General features: G+C 48.5%; 1 protein-coding gene across 1 annotated transcript in view; it reads right to left on the reverse strand.

The window, feature by feature from the left end:
• The window catches only part of LOC141202582 (inactive dipeptidyl peptidase 10-like), a 385,315-nt gene that overhangs the window by 179,015 nt on the left and 182,147 nt on the right, over positions 1-24,153 (reverse strand). Inside the window, exon 8 of the mRNA XM_073663754.1 lies at positions 12,845-12,965. Within this exon, the coding sequence (XP_073519855.1) occupies positions 12,845-12,965 (121 nt within the window). The remainder of the gene's footprint in view (positions 1-12,844; positions 12,966-24,153) is intronic.

Genomic DNA, 24,153 nt, shown 5'->3' on the forward strand with positions numbered 1-24,153 from the left:
CGGTCTGCCTTGCAGCGGCGGTTCCTAATAACCGCAATCCACGGGTGGCGTAGTCGGACATCACTTAAAACTTATAAAGGGACTACCACTGGTCTGACCACCCTGAGCCACGGACCGGGTCGCCACTACTACCCCCATCGTTCCCCTATTGCCCGGATCCGAGTGCCCCACGGCCCAGGGGGCGAGTCACCTGCACCCCACTGTGTCCTAGAATTATTGTCTGCGCCATCCCCTGCACTACACTACACAACAACATCTACCTCATTAATCATCACTGCACCGCCCTGGAGCTTAGCTCTACCTGTGGAGAGCTGAACCAACTCAGCTGCGTCACCATCAGCTCCAGGGGATCTGCACCGCAGCGGCGGCTCCATATAGCCGCATACCACAGGTGGCGTCACGAACATTAAACTGTAAAAACTATAATCCCCTTTTATTGACCGCCCTGGGTCACGGACCGGGTCACTGCCACTGTGATATCCCCTGCACCAACCGGCCCGGCACCGAGTACCCCACGGCATTTTTGGCGTCACGAACAGGATATGAACTAGCCCGTTATAACCGGGTATTGTGCGCCTAGAGACTGTGTTGTGTACTGATTGTGGCGCCCACCCCAGAAGAACGGGCGCCATTATGTGCGTTATCAAGGAAGACAAGAAACCTCCCATCGTGGGCCGGGTTCCAGAATGGTGCCAAAAGCGGGGCCGGCCCCAAGCACCTGTGGCCATATACCTAGACGTGTCCATCAGTCTGAGGAAAACGCCCCCAGGTGTGGCCGACAGCAAGCAGCCATGGAACCGCCCCAGAAAGGGGAGAGGAGAAGAGAGGCCTTGGAGACAGAGCGGAGTCTCCAGGAGTGCAGACAGACCGCACCCGGCAAGCACGATGGAGGGAGACCAAGCTGTGACTCTGGCTCGTGGCCTGCAGCCTGCAGCTGCACCCCTCAACCTGGAAGGGGTACTGACTCAACTATCCCTGGAGGATACGAGCTTCCTCCGTGACGAGGTACAGGAGCTGGGCCGGCGGATGGAGGAGGCCCAGCAGGCTGCCGTTACCATTTGGGGGGTCGAGCTACAGGAGAAATTGCTGACCCGGCAGAAGTCCACGCTGCATGCCACCAGCAGCGCCCCTGCCCTGGCGAAGCATCTCCTGGACCAGGAGGTACCAAGCAGTGCTGGAGCAGCCGCAGGAGAAGGTAACGATGGCACCCATGTCCCGGGCGCTGAGAGCGCCAACCTACTCCTGGGCCCTTTGTCAGAACCTCCTTCCCCGGGCACTTTCAACACCGACCCTGGTGACAAGGTCACCTACATCAGGCACAGAGGAGAGTGGGGCTGGTACGCTCTCCATGTTCACAGGGTGGTGGAGGAGGAGGAGGACATGCCCCTGTAGTCTGAGGCTGACGACCCAGCTGGGCCAGCCTATGCAGGACAGGTGTCTCCCAGGAGGGAGCACCACTATTGAACTCCCGTTGTAAAAACTGTACTGTATATAGTTACCCGGAAGGGTAAAGCAGGAATGCTGCGTGTTTGAAAAGTTTTGTTTTATTTGCCTAGTGTACTCGGTTAAGGCACAAAGAACTGACAGGCTGAGGACTGTGAGCAGCCAAAAACTTTTAAACTGTATATAGTTTGCACTTCTTAAAGTGTTTCTTATTGATTTTATACAGACCACAGAACAAAAACCCGTTTGGCGTGGCCAAAGACGTGATCCAACAGCTGGATCACCTATGCCCTGCAGACACGCCCAGGGCCTACGTTGAGGGTTTTCAGACGGGTCCCTCAAATTGCACCTTCTTCAGTGAGATGGACACCCGGTTATGGATCTCACTGTATTGAGCTGAAAATTATTTTATAATGAAAAATGTTTTATTGATGTGAAGAGAATTTTATTGGAAGAAAGTTTTATAATGTTTTGTAAACTGATAAAGAAACCTGTAGCGTTTAAGAAAAGAGCCTCCCATAAAGGGAAGAAAAAGTTGTGTAGTATTCTTCTAAGTGAATGCATTCTAAAAATTTTTGTATGTCTAAAGTACCTTGTTTTTACTCTGTTCCAGCCAGCGGACGTGCTGTGTTTTACCAGGGGGGTATGTGGCGCCTCTGCGGGTTCAGTCGCCACAGAGGTACTGCATCTCACCCAGAGGTGTGGTATCCCACTCTCAGGTAAGGAGGGAGTACTGCCCGGGACCCACACACTTGCATCCATTACACTCCACTTCAGAGGGAAGGGCGAGATTGCTCCTAAGGGAGAGCACAGTCCCTGGTCCCTAGCTGGAGGGTAGAACCATGTAGTGGGTGTGGGTGGACGAAGTAGCTTAGGGAAGCACTTCAGTAGGAGTATAAGCAAGCAAGGAACCATCTAGAAGCAGGACAGTTGAGACCAGTCAGACAGAGGAGAAGGAGTGGGAGCAGGAACTCTGTAGGAGCTCTGCTCAGAGGAGCGGACCTAGAGTGAGAGGCCCAGGAGGACTGGCAGGATGAGGAAGGGAGCAGATGAAGGCTCCAGACGTGAGGGGATCTCAGGGGCACGGGAAGTGCGGATGCCATCCGTGCACCCGAATCTGCAGGAACGTGGAGGGATCAGGCCTCAAAGGGGACCGGTCCCTAACTAGTGGAGAACTACAAGGCTCAGCTAGAAACCAGAGGCTTCTCACACAGGACGGCGTGTGAGATTACCCTCGTCCTGGTAGCCTGGAGTTCAACAACTGTGATTTAACCATGAAGACTGCACCCCACTGTGTCCTAGAATTATTGTCTGCGCCATCCCCTGCACTACACTGCACAGCAACATCAAACTCATTAATCATCACTGCACCGCCCTGGAGCTTAGCTCTACCTGTGGAGAGCTGAACCAACTCTGCTGCATCACCATCAGCTCCAGGGGATCTGCACCGCAGCGGCGGCTCCATATAGCTGCATACCACAGGTGACGTCACGAACATTAAACTATAAAAACTATAATCCCCTTTTATTGACCGCTCTGGGTCACGGACCGGGTTACTGCCACTGTGACATCCCCTGCACGACCGCCCAGGGGGCGCGTCATATGGAGGAATGGGGCATTATAAGGGAGGGGGGGTGACATCCAGCATGGGACATTATAAAGGAGGGGGGGGTGGTGACATCTGGCATGGGACATTATAAGGGAGGGGGGGTGACATCCTGCATGGGGCATTATAAAGCAGGGGGGGTGGTGACATCCTGCATAGGGCATTATACGGGGGGGAGTGACATCCTGCATGGGGCATTATAAGGGGGGGCAAAGTGACATCCTGCATGGGGCATTATATGGGGGGGGAGTGACATCCTGCATGGGGCATTATAAGGGGGGGAAGTGACATCCTGCATTGGGCATTATATGGGGGGGTGACATCCTGTATGGGGCATTATAAGGGGGGGTGACATCCTGCATGGGGCATTATAAGGGGGGGTGACATTCTGCATGGGGCATTATAAGGGGGGATGACATCCTGCACGGGGCATTATATGGGGAGGGAGTGACATCCTGCATGGGGCATTATAAGGGGGGGATGGTGACATCCTGCATGGGGCATTATATGGGGGGAACAGCCTGCATGGGGCATTATAAGGGGGGGAACAGCCTGCATGGGGCATTTTGTGGGGGGAACAGCCTGCATGGGGTATTATGTGGTGGGAACAGCCTGCATGGAGCATTATGTTGGGGGAACAGCCTGCATGGAGCATTATGTGGGGGCACAGCCTGCATGGAACATTATATGGGGGCCGGTATTCTGTATAGAGCGTTATATGGGGGCCAGTATCCTGTATGGAACGTTATAAGGGGGCCAGTATCCTGTACGGAGCGTTATATGGGGGCCAGTATCCTGTACGGAGCGTTATATGGAGGCCAGTATACTGTATGGAGCATTTTATGGGGGTCAGTATTCTGTATGGAGCGATTCGCCGGTTTCTGAGCTATTGTGGAATTTACAATAGATATCACTCAAATAACGTAAGAAGTAAGTCAAATCTTTGGCATTGTACTATATAAATATTTCTCTGCTGTATCTGTGCATCATGAATCGTGGTATGTGTTAAAGGGGCCCACTGAGACTCTTTCGCCCAGGGTGCACAAAAACCTGAAGCCGGCCCTGCATGGGTATACAGGAGACCTTCTGATGCTAGCAACACTAAGGGACCACAGGCATGTAAAGAAAAGGAATGCATGCTACATAAAATGATTAGATACAACATCTAAACATTGAATACTGCTTTATTTCTTTCAATTTTCAGTTCCCACACAACAATTTGGCTACAGAAATGTATTCACTGCCTTGCACTTTGGACCACGTGAAGCAGAGTTTGTATAAAACAGAGGCAATTGTACTCCATGTGATGAGTAGCTGCATCATTTCAGAAGCCCTGATGCAGGGATATTCCAAAAAACTGCACTTCAGATTGAAAAGGGATGTGTGTTTTCCCCTTGAAAAGTATATGTTTGACCACAATTTTTTTAATTTTACTTTTAGTGATACAATAGTAAGGAAGAGCAAACATGTCCCGACAGCCATATTCAGTAATGTTCATAGTCATGTTTGTAACTAGTGTAATATCAATGGTCATACTGTATTCAAATGTTCACATTAATCTGAAATATATCTACTCCACATTTACCTTTCCACCGTAATTTATGCCCCTTATCTTGCAGTAATAATAAAGATGTTATATGATGAATCAGTTATACATTTTTCTTTTTCATTGATTTGCAGAAAAAAAAACAGTGTAATGCTTGTGGACCACTACGCCACGGGCCGGCTTACCCTGGAGGTAGCCGCCAGGTAAACACTCCAAGGGCAGTCCCCAGTACTGCCGCCGTTGACCCCAAGGGTCAAGATAGCAGACATGGACTTGGAGTCCAAGGCAAGATCGGATTCTGGTGGAAAAGATATTAGAGCTGGTTCAGAGGGGGCAGGGTTTCAAGCACAGGTACTAGTTCAGGTACCGCAGGATCAGTTTCAGCTACCGGTACCGCTGGAGCGGTTTCAGGTACCGCAGGTGCAGTTTCAAGTTCAGATATAGCAGGTGCGGTTTCAGATTCGAGGTACAGATACAGACCAGACTGGTACAGGTACATAGGACTGCTACTGGTACAGGTTAACAGGACAGGTATAAGGACCTGACAACAGGCTAGCAGCTTGCAGACTGACTAAACGCAATAGTTGTTCAGGCACCTACCAACAGGTGGAGGTGCTTTAAGAACAAGGTGCCTCCCAGCTATTGGCTGGGGACACATTAGCTATGTGTGCGCTGTCTCACTCATGTGTGCGATGAGTCAGGGAGAGCGCCCTAGTGCGCTGACAGGGAACCTGCGAGACGTACACAAGCCCGGGTGTATAGAAGCCAGACTGAACCTGGGTGGTGAGGAAGTCGGTGTCCCTGCCGGGAGGGAGAAGCGGAGGCATTCAGGGATGCCGGCGTTACAGTACCCCCCTTTACACAATCTCTTTTTCAGGCCCGTAAAGAAGTTTTCCAGAAGAAGTGGGGCATGAATATTCTCCTTGGATTCCCACGATCTCTCTTCGGGACCAAACCCCTTCCAATTCGCTAGAAAAAAGGTTTTTCCTCTCACCTTCATGGTCAAGATGCTCTCTACCTTGAAGACATCCTCAGAGCTGACTGGCTTAGGAGTGGTACCCGGGTCCTTGAAGAAGGGACTTAAGACGACTGGCTTGAGAAGAAATACGTGGAAGGAGTTAGGCATGCGTAATGAAGCTGGGAGCCTCAATTTGTAGGATACCATGTTGATCTGCTTGAGGACCTCAAAAAGACAGATGAAGCGGGGAACTTGTAAGACGGCATCTTCAGGAAGATGTATTTCGAAGTGAGCCACACCTTATCCTATCTTAACCCCTATCTGGCCTTATGGGCCAGATACGTATTAGTACGCCCTGGCTTTAATGCAGCACCGCAACTTCGGTCGCGGTGATCGCATTGAATTTCCGGCGCCATCTTACCTTAGGGTAGATGGCATCGGCATCCCGGGGGGGGGGGGGTCGCTGCCCCCCCCGCAACCACGATCACTGTAATTGGCTTTTCACTTCTGAACAGCCAATCACAGAATTTCTCACTGTTTCCGGCAATCAGACAGAAGGAAACAGTGATGGGCACCCTAGGATCGATGCTCCTTAGAGCACTGATCCTAGGCTGTTGCCTAGTAACCCCAGCCCAGGCCCTAACCCGCTCTGATCGGTGCGATCACTGATTACATCGATCGCACCGATCAGAGTGTGACCACGTGGAGGCTGGGCGGTCACGGGGCGGTGACCGGCCTGTTACCTGCCTGTCACCACCCCATGACCCCTGTGATGTCGGCACAGGCCCCAGCCTGCTCTGATTGGAGCAATCGATGATGACATCGATTGCTCCAATCAGAGTGCCTGACCACAGGTGACTGGGCGGGCACAGGGCGGTGACCGACTTGTGACCTGCCTGTCATCTCCCAGTGACCCCCAGTGATGCGTGCCCAGGCCCCAGACAGCTCTGATTAGAACAATCGAGGATGACATTGATAGCACCAATCAGAGTGCCTAACCAAGAGGTGACTGGGTGGTGACTGGCCAGTGACCTGCCTGTTACCACCCTATCACCCCCCCTATGACCACCCTGCAGCTCCTCACACTTGGTGAGGATTTCTACAGGATTTCTACAGAGCTGTCACACTGCTGATTTCTGTGCTGGGCCTTGTGGTGCCACAGAAGCACCTGTGACACCACAAGACCTTTCTCTCACCTGCTCCAGTCGCTGCTCCTGATGGATCTGTTCCGGTCTCCTGCTGCTGTTGCTGGTCTCCTGCTCCGGTCTCCTGCTGCTGCTCGGCTCCAGAGCCTGCGCCTGCTCCAGATCCTGCTCCAGAGCCTGCGCCTGCTCCAGAGCCTGCGCCTGCTGCTGATCCTGATGCTGAAAGAAGAACAGAGAAGACTTTGGTAAGTCCATCTCTGATCGGTCCCCTCATCCACCCCAATCCCCTCTGCATTCCAAAGTGTCACTCCTTCCCTTCCGAGCCCTGCCGTGCGCCCAAACAATGGCTTTCCCCCACATATGGGGTATCAGCGTACTGAGAAGAAATTTCACAACAACTTTTGGGGTCCAATTTCTTCTGGTACCCTCGTGAAAATAAAAAAATTGGGGTCTAAAGTAAAATTTTAGTAAAAAAAGTTAAATGCTCGTTTTTTCCTTTCACGTTCAATTAATTGCTGTGAAGCACGTGAAGGGTTAATAAATTTCTTGAATGTGGTTTTGAGCACCTTGAGTGGTGCAGTTTTTAGAATGGTGTCACTTTTGAGTATTTTCTGTCATAGAGACCCCTCAAAGTGACTTCAAATGTGATGTGGACTCTAAAAAAAATTGTTTTGTAAATTTTGTTGTAAAAATGAGAAATCGCTGGTCAATTTTTAACCCTTATAACTCCCTAACAAAAAAAAAGAAAATTGGTTCCAAAATTGTGCTGATGTAAAACATGTGGGAAATATTATTTATTAACTATTTTGTGTGACATATCTCTCTGATTTAAGTGCATGAAAATTCAAAGTTTGAAAAATGTGAAATTTTCGCCAAATTTCTTTTTTTTTTCACAAATAAATGCAAGTGATATCGAATAAATTTTACCACTATCATGAAGTACAATATGTCATAAAAAATAATCTCAGAATCAGTGGGATCCGTTGAAGCATTCCAGAGTTCTTACCTTATAAAGTGACAGTGGTCAGAATTGTAAAAATTGGCCTGGTCATTAACGTGCAAACCACCTTGGGGGGTAAAGAGGCTAAAGGTCGGTGGATCCAAGCGTCTCTTGTCAGCATGCCTTTTCATCTGTTTGGAGGACTTCTCCAGAGTAGCTTTGGTATCCCTCCAGATCCTGGAGAATTCTTCAGTGATGGCATCAGCGGCAGGGATGCAGTAGACACTAGAAGAGGAATACCAGGCTGAAGAATGGTGATTTTGCGGAGGCCTCACTTCCATGATTATTATATAAGATAACTCTGCCTAAGGCAACAGTTTAACCCAGTCATCGTGGTGCACATTGGTGAAATGCAGCAGAAACTTAGACAGGATCTGGTTGATTCTCTCCACTTGACCGTTGGACTGAGGATGGTATGCACATGAAAAGTCCAAGACCACATTCACCAGTTTACAAGTAGCTCTCCAGAACCTGGATGTGAACTGGACACCCCTGTCAGACACAATGTGAAGTGGAAAACCATGAAGACGGAAGATGTGCTGTATAAACCTTTCAGCAAGCTCGACAGCATACGGGAGACCTGGCAAAGGAGTAAAGTGAGCCATTTTTGAGAAGCGGTCAACCACGACCCAGATGAAGGAGCAACAAGAGGACCATCTGTAATAAAGTCCATTGCAATTTGTGGCCAGGGAACTTAAGGAACAGGGAGCGGTAGGAGATGCCCGAACGAAAGATGCTTAGGGGTCTTGTTTCAGGAAGGACAGGCAGTAACATACTCCAGAATATGCTTTCTCATTGTAGGCCATCAATAATGATAAGAAATGAGTTGTGTAGTCTTCCTCTGCCTGGCATGACCAGCTAACTTAGAGTGCCCCCACTGCACGCTTCTTATCAAGTTCCGGCACCAAAGTCTTCCTGGCGGGAATCAGAGACAAGTTCGCCATAGCCATAGTCTCCATCCTGGAGGCTTCGATGATATGCTGGGGTTTGTCCTCTTGGTCGGTAGATAGAAAGGACCTAGATAGCACATCTGCCTTAACGTTCTTGTTGGCTGGACAAAAATGTAGGTCCAAGTTAAAGCAGGCAAAGAACAACGACCACCTAGCTTGGCACGGATTCAGCCTTTGCTGACTGTAGGTAGGTCAAGTGCTTATGGTCGGTGCATATGACGACTGGATAGACAGCTCCTTCGAGAAAATAATGCCATTCTTCTAGAGCCATCTTGATTGCCAATCAAGTAGTTTCGTTCAGGAACAGAGAAGGTCTTGGAGAAAAAAACGCAGGTTGCCATTCGACTTCTGTGTGAGAACTGCCTCTGCTACAGAGGACGAAGCATCCACCTCCAGTAAGAATTGTTTGATGATCTCAGGAGTGTGTAGCACAGGGGCAGAGTAGAAGGCCTGTTTTAGGGTCAGAAATGAATTCTCAGCCTCCGGAGTCCAAACCTTAAGATTTGCGCCCTTACAGATCAGTGCCGAAATGGAGGTGGTTAGAGAGCAGAAATGGGGAATAAACTGGTGTTAATAGTTGGCAAATCCTAGGAACCGCTGAATTGCCTTTACGCCATCAGGATGCAGCCATTTGAGAATTGAAGACACCTTCTCAAGATCTATCTTCAACCCCATATCCAAGATGATCTATCCTAGAAAAGGCAGAGAGGTCTGCTCAAAAACGCATTTCTCATACATAGCATATAGGCGATTCTCTCAAGTCTTTGCAGGACTAGGCGTACATTTCTCCTATGAGAAGGCAAGTCTAGAGAGAAATCCAGGATATCATCCAGGTAAACCACCATGCAGGAGTAAAGGAAATCTTGGAAGATGTCATTCACAAATTTTTGGAAGACTGCTGGGGCATTACTGAGCCAAAATGGCATAACACTGTACTCATAATGGCCGTCCTGGGTGTTGAAAGCAGTCCTCCACGCATCTCCTTGGCAGATACGGATTAAATTATAGGCTCCTCTCATATCCAGCTTGGTGAAGATCCTGGCACCTCTTAGACGATCAAACAATTCTGGGATTCGAGAAAGCGGGTATTTGTTTTTTATCGTGATCTGGTTGAAACCTCTATAGTTGATACATGATCGGAGAGCACCATCCTTCTTTTAAACAAAAAAGAAGCCAGCTCCAGCCAGTGAAGAAGACTTCTGGATGAATCCCCTAGCCAGTTTCTCCTTTATATACTCTGACATGGCTAGGGTCTCTGCTTGCGACAAAGCATATGGCCTCGAGGAGGTGAGGATCCTGGGAGCAGGTCAATGGAGCAATCGTACAGCCTATGTGGAGGTAATGTCTCCACCTCTTTCTTATCGAAGACATTGGCATATAACCAAAAAGGAGACCCGGCAGATTACATGGCTTCACCAGCGGCTGGACTGGACGCACAGGAACAAAACACCTGGTAGAACAGGTATTAGAGATGGTTCAGACAGGACACAGTTTTAAGCACAGGTACCGCAGGTGCGGTTTCATGTTCAGGTACTGACGGAGAGGTTTCAGGTTCAGATACCGCCAGAGCGGTTTCAAGTTCAGGTACAGATACAGACCAGACTTGTACAGGTACATAGGACTGGTAGAGGTTAACTGGACAGGTATAAGGACCTGAAAACGGGCTAGCAGCTTGCAGATTGACTAAACACAATAGTTGTTCAGGCACCTACCAACAGGTGGAAGTGCTTTAAGTACTAGGTTCCTCCCAGCTATTGGCTGGAGACACATTAGGAGTGTGCGCACTGTCTCTTTAAGAGACAGGGAGCACATGTACCCTAAGCGCACTGACAGGGAACCTGCAAAGTGTGCACAAGCCTGGGTGCACAGAAGCCGGAGCAGAGGATGCGGGAGGGTGGTCTGGGCGGTGAGGAAGTCGGAGTCCCTGCCGGGAGGGAGGAGCAGAGGCATGCAGGGATGCCGGCATTACAACCAGTTTAAAGGGGTTGTCCACTACTCAGAAAACCCCTTCTCAATCCCTATGTTTCTCCTCGTAAAATAATAACACTTACAGTCCTGCTCATCATTATTGGCATCCATGAAGTTTAAGTACATAATGTGGAATATATCCTGAAAAAAATTAATCAAGTGAAGTGAAACAGCTTTTTTGTATGGAGCACTCATGTTAAATACAAAAGAGCAAATGATAAACAGTAATTTAAAACAAAAAACAATGGGAGGGAAAAATAGAAAAACCTAAAGCTTGCTGTGACACTGGTACTGGCATCCTTTACATTAATTTAGTGTGGAAACACATTTTGACTCACCTGTGGTAAATCACAAAAGATATTCTCCTGTGATTAATTGTTGGTGCCCATGTAACATGAATTAGCCAATGAATGATAACTTCAGTGTTTTAAAAAGCCCCATGGTAGGCCCTGTTCCTTTGTCACAATGGTGAAGATAAACGAGCTGTCTGAGGACATCAGAACTGCTTTTATTAGCAAACACAAGACTTCCAAAAGGTATAAGGCCATCTCAAAGACCGTGGTATCCTAGTTTCCATAGTGCTCAATGTGGTTAAGAAGTTTGCCAAGCATGGAACCGTTAATAACCTCCCTGGACGTGGGGGAAAGAGGAAAATTGACAAGAGATGTCTTCGAAGGTTGGTGTGAATGGTGGAAAAAACACCACGTCAAACATCCAAAGACCTAAAGGCCAACCTGGAACAGTCTGGTGTCATGGTTTGAACAAGTATCATATGCTGCACACTAAACCAAGCAGAGCTTTATGGGCGAAGGCCAAGGAAGAGACCATTGCTGAAGAAAATACATAAAAAGGAATGACTGATCTTTGCCAAAGAGTATCTTGACAAACCACAATCCTTCTGGGAAAATGTTCTGAGGACAGATGAACCAAAAATAGAGTTTTTTGGCAATGCAAAGCAACAGTTTGTTTACAGACGGCGCAAAGAAGCTTATAAGGAAAAGAACACCTTACCAACAGTTAAGCATGGTGGAGTATACATAATGCTGCTTTGCTGCGTCTAGTACTGGAGGCCTTGACCGTATCACAGGAATCATGAAATCAGAGAATTATCAAGAGATTGTAGAGCGAAATGTCCTACCCAGTGTAAGAAAACTTGGTTTAAGTCGAAGATCATCGGTCTTCCAGCAAGACAATGGCCCAAAGCACATATCCAAAAGTACAGAGGAATGGTTGAAAAAGAAAAAATGGACTTTTGGGTGAGCTGAAATCTGCCATTGGGAAAAAGAACCCTACAAACATTCAAGAGCTTGAACAAACTGCAAAAGTGGAGTGGGAGAAAATTCCAGCTGAGAAGTGCAAGAAGTTTATAGATGGCTACAAGAAATGTTTGAAGGCTGTCAGCAATGCCAAAGGGTGTATTAAGGAGAATAAATTAAGTTGTTTACGAAATCAATTATTGCCCTTATAAGAGTCAGTAGAGAAGCTAGAAAATGCTGTGAGACAAAATGGCGCCTGCACTCAGGAACAAGCCCTGGAATGCAAGATATCTCGTGCTGGAAGTCTACGCAATGCAAAGACCATATATGGACTATCCAATGGAAAAGGACATGACAATCAGCTAGCCACGACTTAGTGTGCGACGATATAAATACCCCTTGCTTGTGTCGCAATAAAGATTTGACGAGCCTACTCTGTCAAGAGAGGAGCTGGACCTGACTGTGTTCGGTGTTATTTCTTCTGCGCATGCACTTGATTTAAATTATCAGGTCAGGAGCTGGCAATCGAGGGTCCTGATACAGGACAACCCTATCAGGTGTGCAATCAAGTATTAATTAGGGGTGCCTTTATTTCTGCACATGCTGTTTATTCATTTTTTTCTTTGAAATTGCAACATGGAAGTTGAAAATCAGTGTTTTATTGTTGCATTACTTTGGACCACTAATTAAAAAATCCTGAGGATATAACTTTGGTACATTTCCATTTATTTCTGAAGATATTGTGCAGTCTGTGAAAAAAAATTAAGGGGTGCAAATAATGGTGAGCAGCACTGTTTATTCACCTCTGGTGCCGTTCCAGCGGTTTGGCACTTGATCTCCAGGAAATTGTGTGATATTGCTAAGTCACAAGATCCTTGTGGTCAATCAACGGATTTTTCAATCATCCCGCATTTGAACTTATCACATACAAGCCACTGACTGTTTACACAGATGCATTCTACAAAAACTAACCTTGGTAGGTCCAGTCAGAGATCCCATTGAGCACTCTTTCTGGACTTCCAGATGAAGTAAGCCTAAGAGCTGGGCCAGAAGCCACTTCTTGATAATATAGATCATTTTCAAAGATGAATACCTGGAATCAAATAATTAAATATTGTATATAAAAGAGCTATAGGATGAGATTTAGTTGCATGCAAAAGTTCACAGGTCATTTGACAACATTCAAACTGTTGGATTTTTGTGCATCGATGGACCTTATATTTATATGGGAAGCATCGATGTAAATGCAATTCTGTGATTTCACCACAATTTATAATTGACTAAATGTATGCTTTTATAATAGAGTGGCATCATTAAACTGTATTACGTAAGGGTACCGTAAGGTTTCCTTGTAGTGATAAAGAAAATTGGTACTCGTTATAAAATCATGTTTTGTTATTTCAGCTAAATAATCCAGTTGGGCCTTCAGACATCCATTGATTGTTCTGTTAGGTGATGTTTTCTACATAAGATGTACTCACAGAATTCAGATGTCTTGACGTATTTTGAGGCTAACAACTATTGAAAACGAATTATTGTTTATATTTTGTTCATGCATTGTTTAATTATTACTGATGTGCTATATTCTATGATTTGGGCATGTGCAGAGACTCCCTGGTTGTGATCCAGAACTTTAACTTAAAGGGGTATTCCCATCTCCAAGATCCTATCCAAATATGTAGTAGGTGTAATAATAATAATAATTAGCAAATATCTCCGATTAGAAATGTAGTATAGTATTTTTGATTCACTATGCCACTTACCTCATGTGCAGGCAGTACAGGACCTTAGGTATCCACGGTTACGACCACTAGCAGCTAGCTAACTAACTGTCACTTTATCAGTGGACGTAACCATGGATACCTATGGTCCTGCAATGCTTGCACATGAGGAAAGAGACATAGCGAATCAAAAATACTATACTACATTTCTAATTGGAGGTATTTGCTAATATTATTATTATTACACCTACTACATATTGGGATAGGATCTTGGAGATGGGAATACCCCTTTAAATACCGGATCCTATTGCAGCAGGTCAGATCCCTCTCTAATATTCATAGGTACCTCTGTATCCATGTTTTTATCTTTTTTCTTTATCCCTTTTCAATTGTAACTCTTTTTCTAAATAAATGTATTCTTATTCAAGTCACCTGTGAAGACCAGATTTTTGATAGGAGCGCAGATTTCCATACTTCCCAGAATACATGTCAGCAAAACAAGCTACTCTATATCCAGACAATGGGCCATCAAGAAACACTGGGCAATTAAAGCTTTGAAACCACAGTGATTTTTCATCAATTTATGTAAATTGTAAAATCAAAACTACATTTTGGAGGAAGACAATGTGGCTTCCTTTGGAGTTGGAGCATATGTTTGTCACGTATAGTCATCCATTTCGTGCCCCCTATTTGCCAAACTCTGACTCCTTTTCTGAGGCTGGCATTCTGATTTTCCTGAACCCAAGATGGCCGCTGTAGTGGCATATTCAGCAGTAGTAAATCTGAACTACACTCCCACAGCACAGAGAAAGCAAGGTAGGTGAGGTTCAGACTTACCAGAGTGCTCCCCATGCCACTTGGATGGTGAATGGTGGCCATCTTGAATGCAGGAGAGTCATTCTTTGTGGAGGATGGAGACAGTGGGATGCAAATGGAGGATATTCGGTAGGGTGACTATAGTTGACAAATATATATAGTATAGTTTATTTTTCATTGCCGGGGAGGAGGGTCACTTCAAAGCAGAATGTGAACTGGCTCAAGGGTCATTCAAAATACAGGGATAAGAAAACAAATATTAGGCCCATGTTGGTTTAAAAACATGGCACCATAACGAGGGCGTTCTATTTTGATCTCTGCTACTGTATGTAGCCCACTGTTATGAGCATGTTATGCGTTATATGGACTAAAATAAGTGATTTATCAATAACATTTTGTTAGCAAGCACAAATATTCAATATTCACGCAGTCTATATGTAGGATACTTAAAGGATTTGTCCGGGCAAAATAAAATTTGCCCAGGGGATGCTATATGTAAAAAATAACAAACTCAGCCATGCCTGCCACCACCCACCTGGATCCAGCACACTGCCAGTAGAGGGGTATGTGGCGCCCCATGGGTTGGTTGCCACAGTAGTGCTGTCTCCTTCACCGGAGGTGATATTACACTTGCAAGCAGGAGGATCTCCCCACGTCAGGTAAACCCCACAAGCACACAGGTTCTGATCCCTTACCTGAAGAGGGAGCTCTACACCCTTTTTTGGGGAGCTGCCTTTTCTGGTTGGGGGGAGGAGTTAGTCAGTGAGTGTGAGAGGGAAGGGAGAGGAGGAAAAAGTAGCAGAGAGAGAGAATTAGAAAGTTCTGGGGAGCAGAGCATGTGAAGAGCTCACTCCAGGCAGCGGAGCAGAGGACGCCAGAGGACGCTAGTCCCAGCAGCCGAATCTGGGGGACATTAGACTGCAAGTTTTCTGGCCACAAGCAGAAGCCCGGCAGCACAGCGGCATAACTAGAGCCTGGAGCTGCACCCAAGACGGCAGTACCCATTATAGGTTCGCACCGCCTGCTAGTACGGAGCTTAGAGCAGGAGTGAAGAAGAGGGACCGCAGAGTAGCTCACAGGCAGCTGGGCTCGCAATGGAGAAGCGCAGCAGGCATGCCTCCAAACCCGCCTGACTAGGCGGACTCCCGACTGCTTCCAGGCTGACCGGACCCTCCTGGACCTAGTGACCAGTGCCCCGGACTCCACAGCTTTCTCTGCAGTAAAGGTAACTGGACTGCATTCCTCGTGTCTGTCTTCTTCTTCTGCACCTCCCCGCAGCTGTGCTACCACCGTGACTATCATCACTGCTGCCACCCTGCTCTCTGCACCCTGTTTCCCCTGCCGCCATCCTTCATATCAGCTTTCTCAGTCCCTGGGGGCCCGCTTCGCCTGTGGGAAGTGTTTCATCTCAGCTGCTACACCATCTATCCCCTAGGGCCCACACAGTAGTGCTGGTCATCACTGACTAGGCACCACAGGTGGCGTCACATAAAGACTACGAATCCCCTGTAAATACTCCCTTCATCTGCTTGGCCATGGCCACGGAGCTGGGCCACTGCCACTGTGACCTCCCTGGAAGACTGCCGGCCCGGCTACCGTGTACCCTAGGCCCTCACGGCGGCTGCAGCTGGCGTCACGAACAGGATTTACGGACCCCGTTAACCGGGTCCTGTGTGCCACAAAGACTGTGTATAACTATATAAACTGCAGCCATTACTGTAGCACGTGGGGAGTTAATGATATGTGGGGTGTCCCATCGTGGGCAGAGCCTCAGAAATGGTGCCAAAATAGGCCCCTCCCACTTGCATAGACTGTACTGGAGTTGTCTGTCATTCAGGCTGAAAGGTGTCAGCCTTCCCCTTTGCATCAGACTGGAGGGGGGGAGATTGTCGCCTCCCCCTGCAGAGGGCTGTATGATCCGATCCATCCAGCTGCTGCAGCTCTGTCTGTGAGATCTCATCCATCCCATCCATCCAGCTGCTGGAGCCTTGTACCGAGTGATCCACCCATCCGACGATCCCAGCTGCTGCAGCTCTGTCTGTGAGATCTCATACATACCATTCATCTAGCTGCTGGAGCCCCGTACCGAGTGATCCACCCATCCGACGATCCCAGCAGTGACTGGCTGTGAAAGGAGCGACAACATAAGCATCCGGAGCGGTGAGTCCTACCCCGGCAAGGGTGAACTAGGAGGGGAGAAAGATGCCCAACTTAGGCGAAGCTCCAACAGCGGATGCTGCCGCAGCCCCCATGATGCCACTGTCTATGACATACATCCCAGGAGCGGCCTGGTAACCACAATACTCAGGGGAGTCGCATACCCTTAGCGATTTCAAAGAGAGACTGCGTAGCCTGTCTGACGTTTACCCCTTGGCCGAAGGGCAGAAGGTCAGCATTCTAATCGGTCAGCTAACTGGTGCCGCACAGAGGGAAGTCAAGTCCTGGCCGGACACTGATAAACGGACAGTCAAGCACATCTTAACAAAGCTACAAGACACTTTTGATACCCCCACGGCGGCAGAAATAAAAATGCGGTTCTTTGGCTGCAAACAAAGGGTGCAGGACAGTGTGAGAGACTATGCCCTCAACCTACAGGAGGCGCTGTGAGCCATTAAGCAGATTGATCCTGACAGCGTGCAGGAAGAGGACAGGCTATTAACAGAGCAATTTATAGAAGGACTGCTGTCTACCATGCATAAGCCCCAATTGCGTATAATGTCCTTACAAAACCCTGACATGAAATTTGCTCAATTTAAGGACAGGGCAATCCATGTGCTACGAGAGACGACCCCTAGCGACACCACACCCACTAAACGCCCAGCAATACTCTACCACCAGGAGGCAGTGTCTTTGCCCCAGAAACACGTTGAGGCTGATGCCCTGACACTGAGTAACGAACCCTCTGCAGACTTACACCTACAGGTACAAGAACTAACCAGAAGTATGGCTGTGCTGGCAAGAATAGTGCAGTCTCTGCAAGTGTCTTCCCCTACAGAGAAGATCCAGCTGGCCTCGAGTCCGGATGACCTGCCGTGGCGACGACAAAAGAGGATCCCATCCACCCGCACCAAAGGAAGAGGCACTGAGTGCTACGACCCGACGGGGCGGCCCATCTGCCGACGCTGTGACAAGATGGGTCACATCGCAAGGTGGTGTCCGTTAAACGAACGATCCCTGGGGCAGAGGGCCAACCCCCAGGAGTAAAGCAACCTTGTCCACACAACTGGAGGGACACGTACGTAGGGGGACGGCCGATCCTGCCGGTTGTGATTGATGGCATTCCATTGAACGCTCTCTTGGACACAGGTTCCCAAGTGACCACGATGCCTCATGTCTTTTACAAACGCTATTGGGTGGACACTGACCTTACCTATCGCTCTGATGATGACTTGACTATAGTAGCAAGTAACGGTCAGCCCTTGCCTCAGATGGGGTATAAAGAGGTGACCATTAAGGTGGGGAGAGTGGAACTTGAATCACAGGGTATGATAATTGTGGATATTGATAAACGTGAATGCCATCCCATGATCACCCTAGGTACAAACATTATTGAAAACTGTCTTGGTGAGATAATTGTGTTGTTACAGCAGGTAGCGAAACCGCCAACTCGGGATAACAGCGAGCTCTGCACAAAGAGATTAGAGCACTCATGCAAAGACAATAGGTAGAGTTGTCCGGTGGAGAGATTGGCAGTGTAAGGGTGAGTGACCCGTACCCCATTGTGCTACCCCCCAAGAGTGAAATGATGATATGGTGCAGGGCAGCCATGGGTATCAGAGGCCAAGACTACCAGGCCTTAGTAGAGCCAGTTTACTCTGACAGCAGACCCACTATCCTGACAGCTCGAGAGGTGGTGAATGTTAGAAAGGGGAGGGTACCCATACGAGTATTAAATTGTGGGGAAAAAGAGGCCAACTTACCCAGGTACGCTACCGTAGCCAAGCTCTTTACTGTTAGTAATAATGCAATCCAGGCAGTAGAACTCTTGGACCCGTCTGAAGCCACGGAGGACAACGGCTCCTCGGGACAGTTGGAGGATTGGTGTCAGAAACTGCACAATGGTACTGATTCCACCCCTTCACATCAGAAAGATGGGGTCTACCGGGTAGTCCAGGAATACGAAAGGGTATTCAGTAAGAACCCCCTGCATTTTGGGCAAGTAAAAGGGATCCAACACCATATCCCTACGGGAGACCATCCCCCTATTAAAGAGAGATACCGTCCTGTCCCTCCGGCTCACTACCAGTGTGCCAAGAGCATGTTGCGAGAAATTAAAGAGGCAGGAGTAATAAGGGATAGTTGTAGCCCATGGGCAGCCCCCTTGGTACTAGTCAAAAAGAAGGATGGTACCATGCGTATGTACGTCGACTATAGGCAAATCAATCGCATCACCCATAAAAACGCCTATTCCTTGCCGCGTATTGAGGAGTCACTAGCTGCCCTAAAATCAGCTAATTACTTCTCGACCCTAGATCTCACCAGTGGGTACTGGCAGGTTCCCGTTGCAGAGGCAGACAAGGAGAAGACCGCAGTCAGTACACCAATGGGCTTATGTGAGTTCAACTGTATGCCATTCGGGCTGTGCAACACCCCTGGAACGTTCCAGAGGTTAATGTAATGTTGCCTTTTGCATAAGAACTTTGAAATGGTAATGTTATACCTGGATGATGTCATTGTCTATTCCAGAACCTATGAAGACCATTTGAAACACCTGGCTGAGGTATTCGAAGCCCTATCCAACTTTGGTCTCAAGGTGAAGCCATCCAAATGTCATCTCCTGAAACCCAAGGTACAATACCTAGGCCATGTGGTGAGTGCAGAAGGCGTGGTACCAGACCCGGATAAGGTCACCGTCATCAAGGACTGGCAGAAACCAACTACCATTCGTGAGGTACGACAATTTCTAGGGTTGGTTGGCTGGCTATTACAGACGATTTATCAAGGGCTTTACCAAGATAGCCGCTCCCCTTCAGGACCTGTTGGTGGGCCACTCCAAAAAGGCGAAGACCAAGAGCCCTCCTATTGAGTGGGATGACAGAGTGGAAGAATCCTTCAATCGCTTGAAGCTAGCTCTCACGGGAGACGAAATCCTGGCTTACCCCGACTACGGTCAGCCGTTTATCCTGTACACAGATGCCAGCAACGTTGGGTTGGAAGCCATGTTGTCTCAAATGCAGAAAGGCAAAGAGAGGGTCATCGCCTATGCCAGTAGGAAGCTTCGCCCTACCGAAAGGAACCCCACCAACTACAATTCCTTCAAGTTGGAGTTCCTGGCCATAGTCTGGGCAGTGACTGAGAGGTTCAAACACTACCTCGCCTCCTCCAGATTTACAGTCTTCATGGATAACAACCCGCTGACGCACCTGGAGACTGCAAAGCTTGGTGCCCTAGAGCAACGATGGATGGCTCGGCTGTCTAACTACGAGTTTGTGATCAAATATCGGGCGGGAAGCAAGAACGCCAATGCCGATGCTTTGTCCCGCATGCCGAACTTACCAGACATGGGAGAAGATTTGGAAGACCTCGACGAAATTGAGATGCCTGCCTTCCACAGCCAGGGTGCTTCCCAATGCTCCCATTGTGTGAAAAACAAGCAGTTGGCCGTTCAAGAAGTCTCTTTCAACCCACTGCCCCACCATGGATGGGCAGAAGCGCAGGACAGTGACCCGGCCGTCCGCATGGTGAAAGAACTGCTGAGCCAAGCCAATTCGTCCCCAGGCCCGGATGCACCACCAGAAGCCTTGCAGCTGTGGAAGGAGAGAGCCAAGTTGTTCTTTTATGAAGGTAAATTGTGCAGAAGAACCATCAATTCCCGCACGCACGAGCTGGTATGGCAGATAGCGGTTACAAAGAAGGATGCGCCCATGGTCCTGGAAGCTTACCACAAAGGGGCAGGACACTTCGGGTGGAAGAAGTTGAAGGTCCTGATCCGTGAGCGTTTCTTCTGGATGGGCATGAGAAGTTCCATCGAGAGGTGGTGTCGAGAGTGTGGCCCATGCAATCTAAGACGAAGAGATCGTGGTAGCCAGAGAGCCTCTTTACAACCCATCATCACCAGACAACCACTTGAAATCGTGGCCCTGGACCATGTGAAGCTGTCTCCGAGTCGGTCGGGATACACCTACGCCTTAACTATTGTGGACCACTACTCCCGTTTCCTAGTGGTTGTACCAGTCAAGGACCAGACAGTGAGGACAGCTGCTAAAGCCTTTCAAGAGCACTTCTGTCGACTTCATGGCTATCCTGAGCAAGTCCTAACAGACCAAGGCCCAGCTTTTGAAGCGGAGACATTTCAAGAATTCTGAAACCTGTACGGCTGTAAGAAAATTCGGACAACACCTTATCACCCGCAAACCAACGGTCTGCTCGAAAAGATGAACCAGGTGGTGATTGACTTGTTAAAAACCGTACCTCTGGAAGAGTGCAACCAGTTGCCCGAGAAGTTACCAGACTTGGTGGACCTGTACAATCACATTCCGGTGAATTCGACCAACTGTACCCCAGCCTACCTGATGTGGGCAAGACCGGGTAAACTTCCCATCGATCTGGACATGGGTGTCCTAATACCAGCAGCAGTAGAGCCAGACACAGACTGGGACACTGAAAGACAGCTACAGTACCGTAAAATCCAACAGTGTGTGGAAGAGAGTCTATTGCGAGCCAGACAGAAACAAGAGAAAGATTACAATCAGCAAGCCCCTGCCACTCCCTTGTCACCAGGAGAACAGGTGCTGAAAAGAAAGCGGAGAACTCACAAGCTGGATGACCAGTGGGAGGCTGAGCCGTATACCATCTTGCCCTCGCACTTTGATAACAGTAAGGTTTGCCTCATTATTAAAGATGGAGGGAGAACTTCTGCGGCTGTATCTAGAGACCACCTGAAGGTGTGCCCGGATCAACTGTGTGACATAGGTAAAGGTCAAGACACTCCTCAACAGATGGAAGAGGTTGAAGGGAAGGTCCGCACCGTATTAGGAATATTTCCTCAGTCTTGGACTCCGGTAAACCAGGCAGTGGTAGTACCAGTCTTGACATTTCCACCGATGACTACACGAGAAACAGATTCCTCATCAGCAGCGGATCAGGAGAATCTACCCCTTGCTAGCGGCGAATCTGTCGTGCCCATGGTGAGTCAAAGAGGTCGTAGAAGACTACCAAGCCTACCTGTGCTACAACACCAGCAGTAGACACCTCAGATCAGGAAAGGTCAACAGAACCACCAGTGTTACGTAGATCGCAGCGTAGTACACTAGGTCAGACCCCAGTTCGTTACAAGCATGGTTTATAGAGTATTAGAGTTAGCAGATGTACATATTAAGTTAAAATGTTGAAAAACCTTGGGCCCACCCGGACTAAGTAGTGTAAGACTCAGTAATCACTACGCGTAAACTACCTACAGAGACTACTGTATGAACTTCTAAGCTAAATTGAATAAGTGTACATACTAACCTGTTAATGGACAATTGGGCCATAGGACTAAGTGTAGCCAGGACAATGAAAAAAAAACAAAAAAAAAAACAAAAGGGTGGTTCGCATCCAACCCTGTGGGAAGTGTTTTATCTCAGCTGCTACACCATCTATCCCCCAGGGCCCACAGTAGTGCTGGTCATCCCTGACTAGGCAATACAGGTGGCGTCACATAAAGACTACAAATCCCCTGTAACTAATCCCTTCATTCGCTCGGCCAGGGCCACGGAGCTGGGCACTGCCACCGTGACCTCGCTGGAAGACTGCCAGCCCGGCTACCGAGTACCCTAGGTCCTCACGGCTGCTGCAGGTATGGCTGAGTTTGGTATAATTTAATCCCTGGGCAAAGTTTTATTTTGCCCGGCAACCGTTTGTTATGCCATATATTGATCTAGTTAAGTGTGGTATACTTAGAGAAGATTTTCTAAACAGTGCTTAGCACTATTGTCCTACAGCACTAGGGTCATGGGTTAAAATTTGACTAAGGTTAAAGTGGTTATCCAGTCCAAAACGATAAGGCTGCCATCACTCTGTGTGACTGCAGACTTATGAATCCCCCCAGTGCATGCACTGTGTGCTGCGGGGGTTCATCGGTTTCTGAGCCGGGACCGGAGGCTATGTATGAGTTATACATACTCCCAGCCAGAGCCCGTCTAGTGGGTGAAGCCTCACTCCATACAATTGTATTGAGAGAGACCGACTAGTGACGCGGCCAACCAGTGGGCGTGGCCGTCTAGAAGTGTATAGAGCGAGGCCATGCCCACTGGCCTGGAGTATGTATAACTCATACATACCCTCCAGTCCAAGCTCAGAAACCGGCGAATCCTCGCAGCGCACACAGAGTGACTGTGTAAGAAGGAAGACTTGCCTAGGGTCAGGTGCGGAGCTCCGGCGCCGGAACTGCCAGGGTCCTGCCCAGTGTTGCCAGGGGACGGGATTAAGCGTGCACGGGGGACTTCCTGGACAGTGCTGGGGGACAGAGGAGAGGGACAGAAGAGAGGCAGTCAGGTGTCTGGGCTCGCGCAAAAGAGACAGTTGGTTGTGGAGAGCAGACCGGCAGTTGGGGAGAAACAGTCTGACCTGCTGACGAGAGAGAGACGTGCTGCCCTGTCCTCGGTGAAATAGAGACGTGCTGACCTGTATGCGGTGACAGACGAACGGGTGACACAGCTTGCCGCAAAACAAGGGGCGTGCGGTCTGTACCGGGCCTACAGAAAGTGATCGTTTAGTTACCTGCATCACCACAGTTTTCCAGACATCTGATGGTGACCTACGGGTGAGGACGCACCCGGGATTAGTGATCCTAACGCAGTTTGTTGTACGCCGGAGGAGCTTGCTACGGCTCTTAAAGGAATCGTGACCACTGTCGTGTGGTCAAAAGGACTGGGGGCCCAGTGGGTGAGACCCGAGACCGCCCACTGCCGCCAGAAGACGGACACCCTCCGGAGTGAGTGTCTGAAGACGGACGTAGTTATCGCTAAAGGACAGATAAGTGCAAGCCTCCATAATCTACCTTCTCTTATTCAGCCTGAACTTTTGGGACTGCGCCGTATTGTTCATCCTTTCCATGTTATAGTTAAACCACAATCGTTTATTGTTCGATTTTACTGTTTTATTGTTGTGTTACTTAAATTTACACTACCTGCGTGGAGAAACCAAATCTTGAATTAAACCTCTGCCATACTCTCTGCGTGCTGTGTGCGGCATCCCAGCCTTTTAACATTTGGCGTAGTCGGCAGGATGTCGCCCCCAGACGCAGTTGCAGGCATGGCAGACCAGGCCAGCGCGAGAGCCCCTACAGCTAGCCTACCCCTGGGCGCCATGTTGAATAATCTCCCAAAGTTTACAGGAGACAACATGATGCTGTGGGATTGGGTAGAATGAGTTAAGAGCATGTTACGGATGCACCCAATGACCCCCGATATGCAAGCAGAGATAGCTTTGCTGGCTTTAGAAGGAGAAGCTCGACAGTCAGTAATGTTTCGTTCCCCCACTGACCGAAATACGGTGGAAAAGGTGGTACGGATCCTAGAAGAAATGCATGGGGACCCTACTAATGTGGCAGAGTTAAGGATGCGACTGTTCCAACAGGTACAAAGGGAGGGGGAGACTGTGACCCAATATGTCAACGCCCTACAGAGTGTGTACACTTACATCACTAGGAAAACGAACCTAGAAGACGTGGGAGTGGGGCCCCCGGACCTAGTACTTAGGGACCAGTTCGTAGCCGGCCTCAGAGATGTGCAGCTGAGTCATGCAGTGCCCCCGTCGCCCACG

This window comes from Phyllobates terribilis, unplaced genomic scaffold (genome assembly GCF_046119375.1).
Source record: "Phyllobates terribilis strain yellow unplaced genomic scaffold, ASM4611937v1 Scaffold_2__4_contigs__length_985480577, whole genome shotgun sequence".
Lineage (NCBI taxonomy): Eukaryota > Metazoa > Chordata > Amphibia > Anura > Dendrobatidae > Phyllobates > Phyllobates terribilis.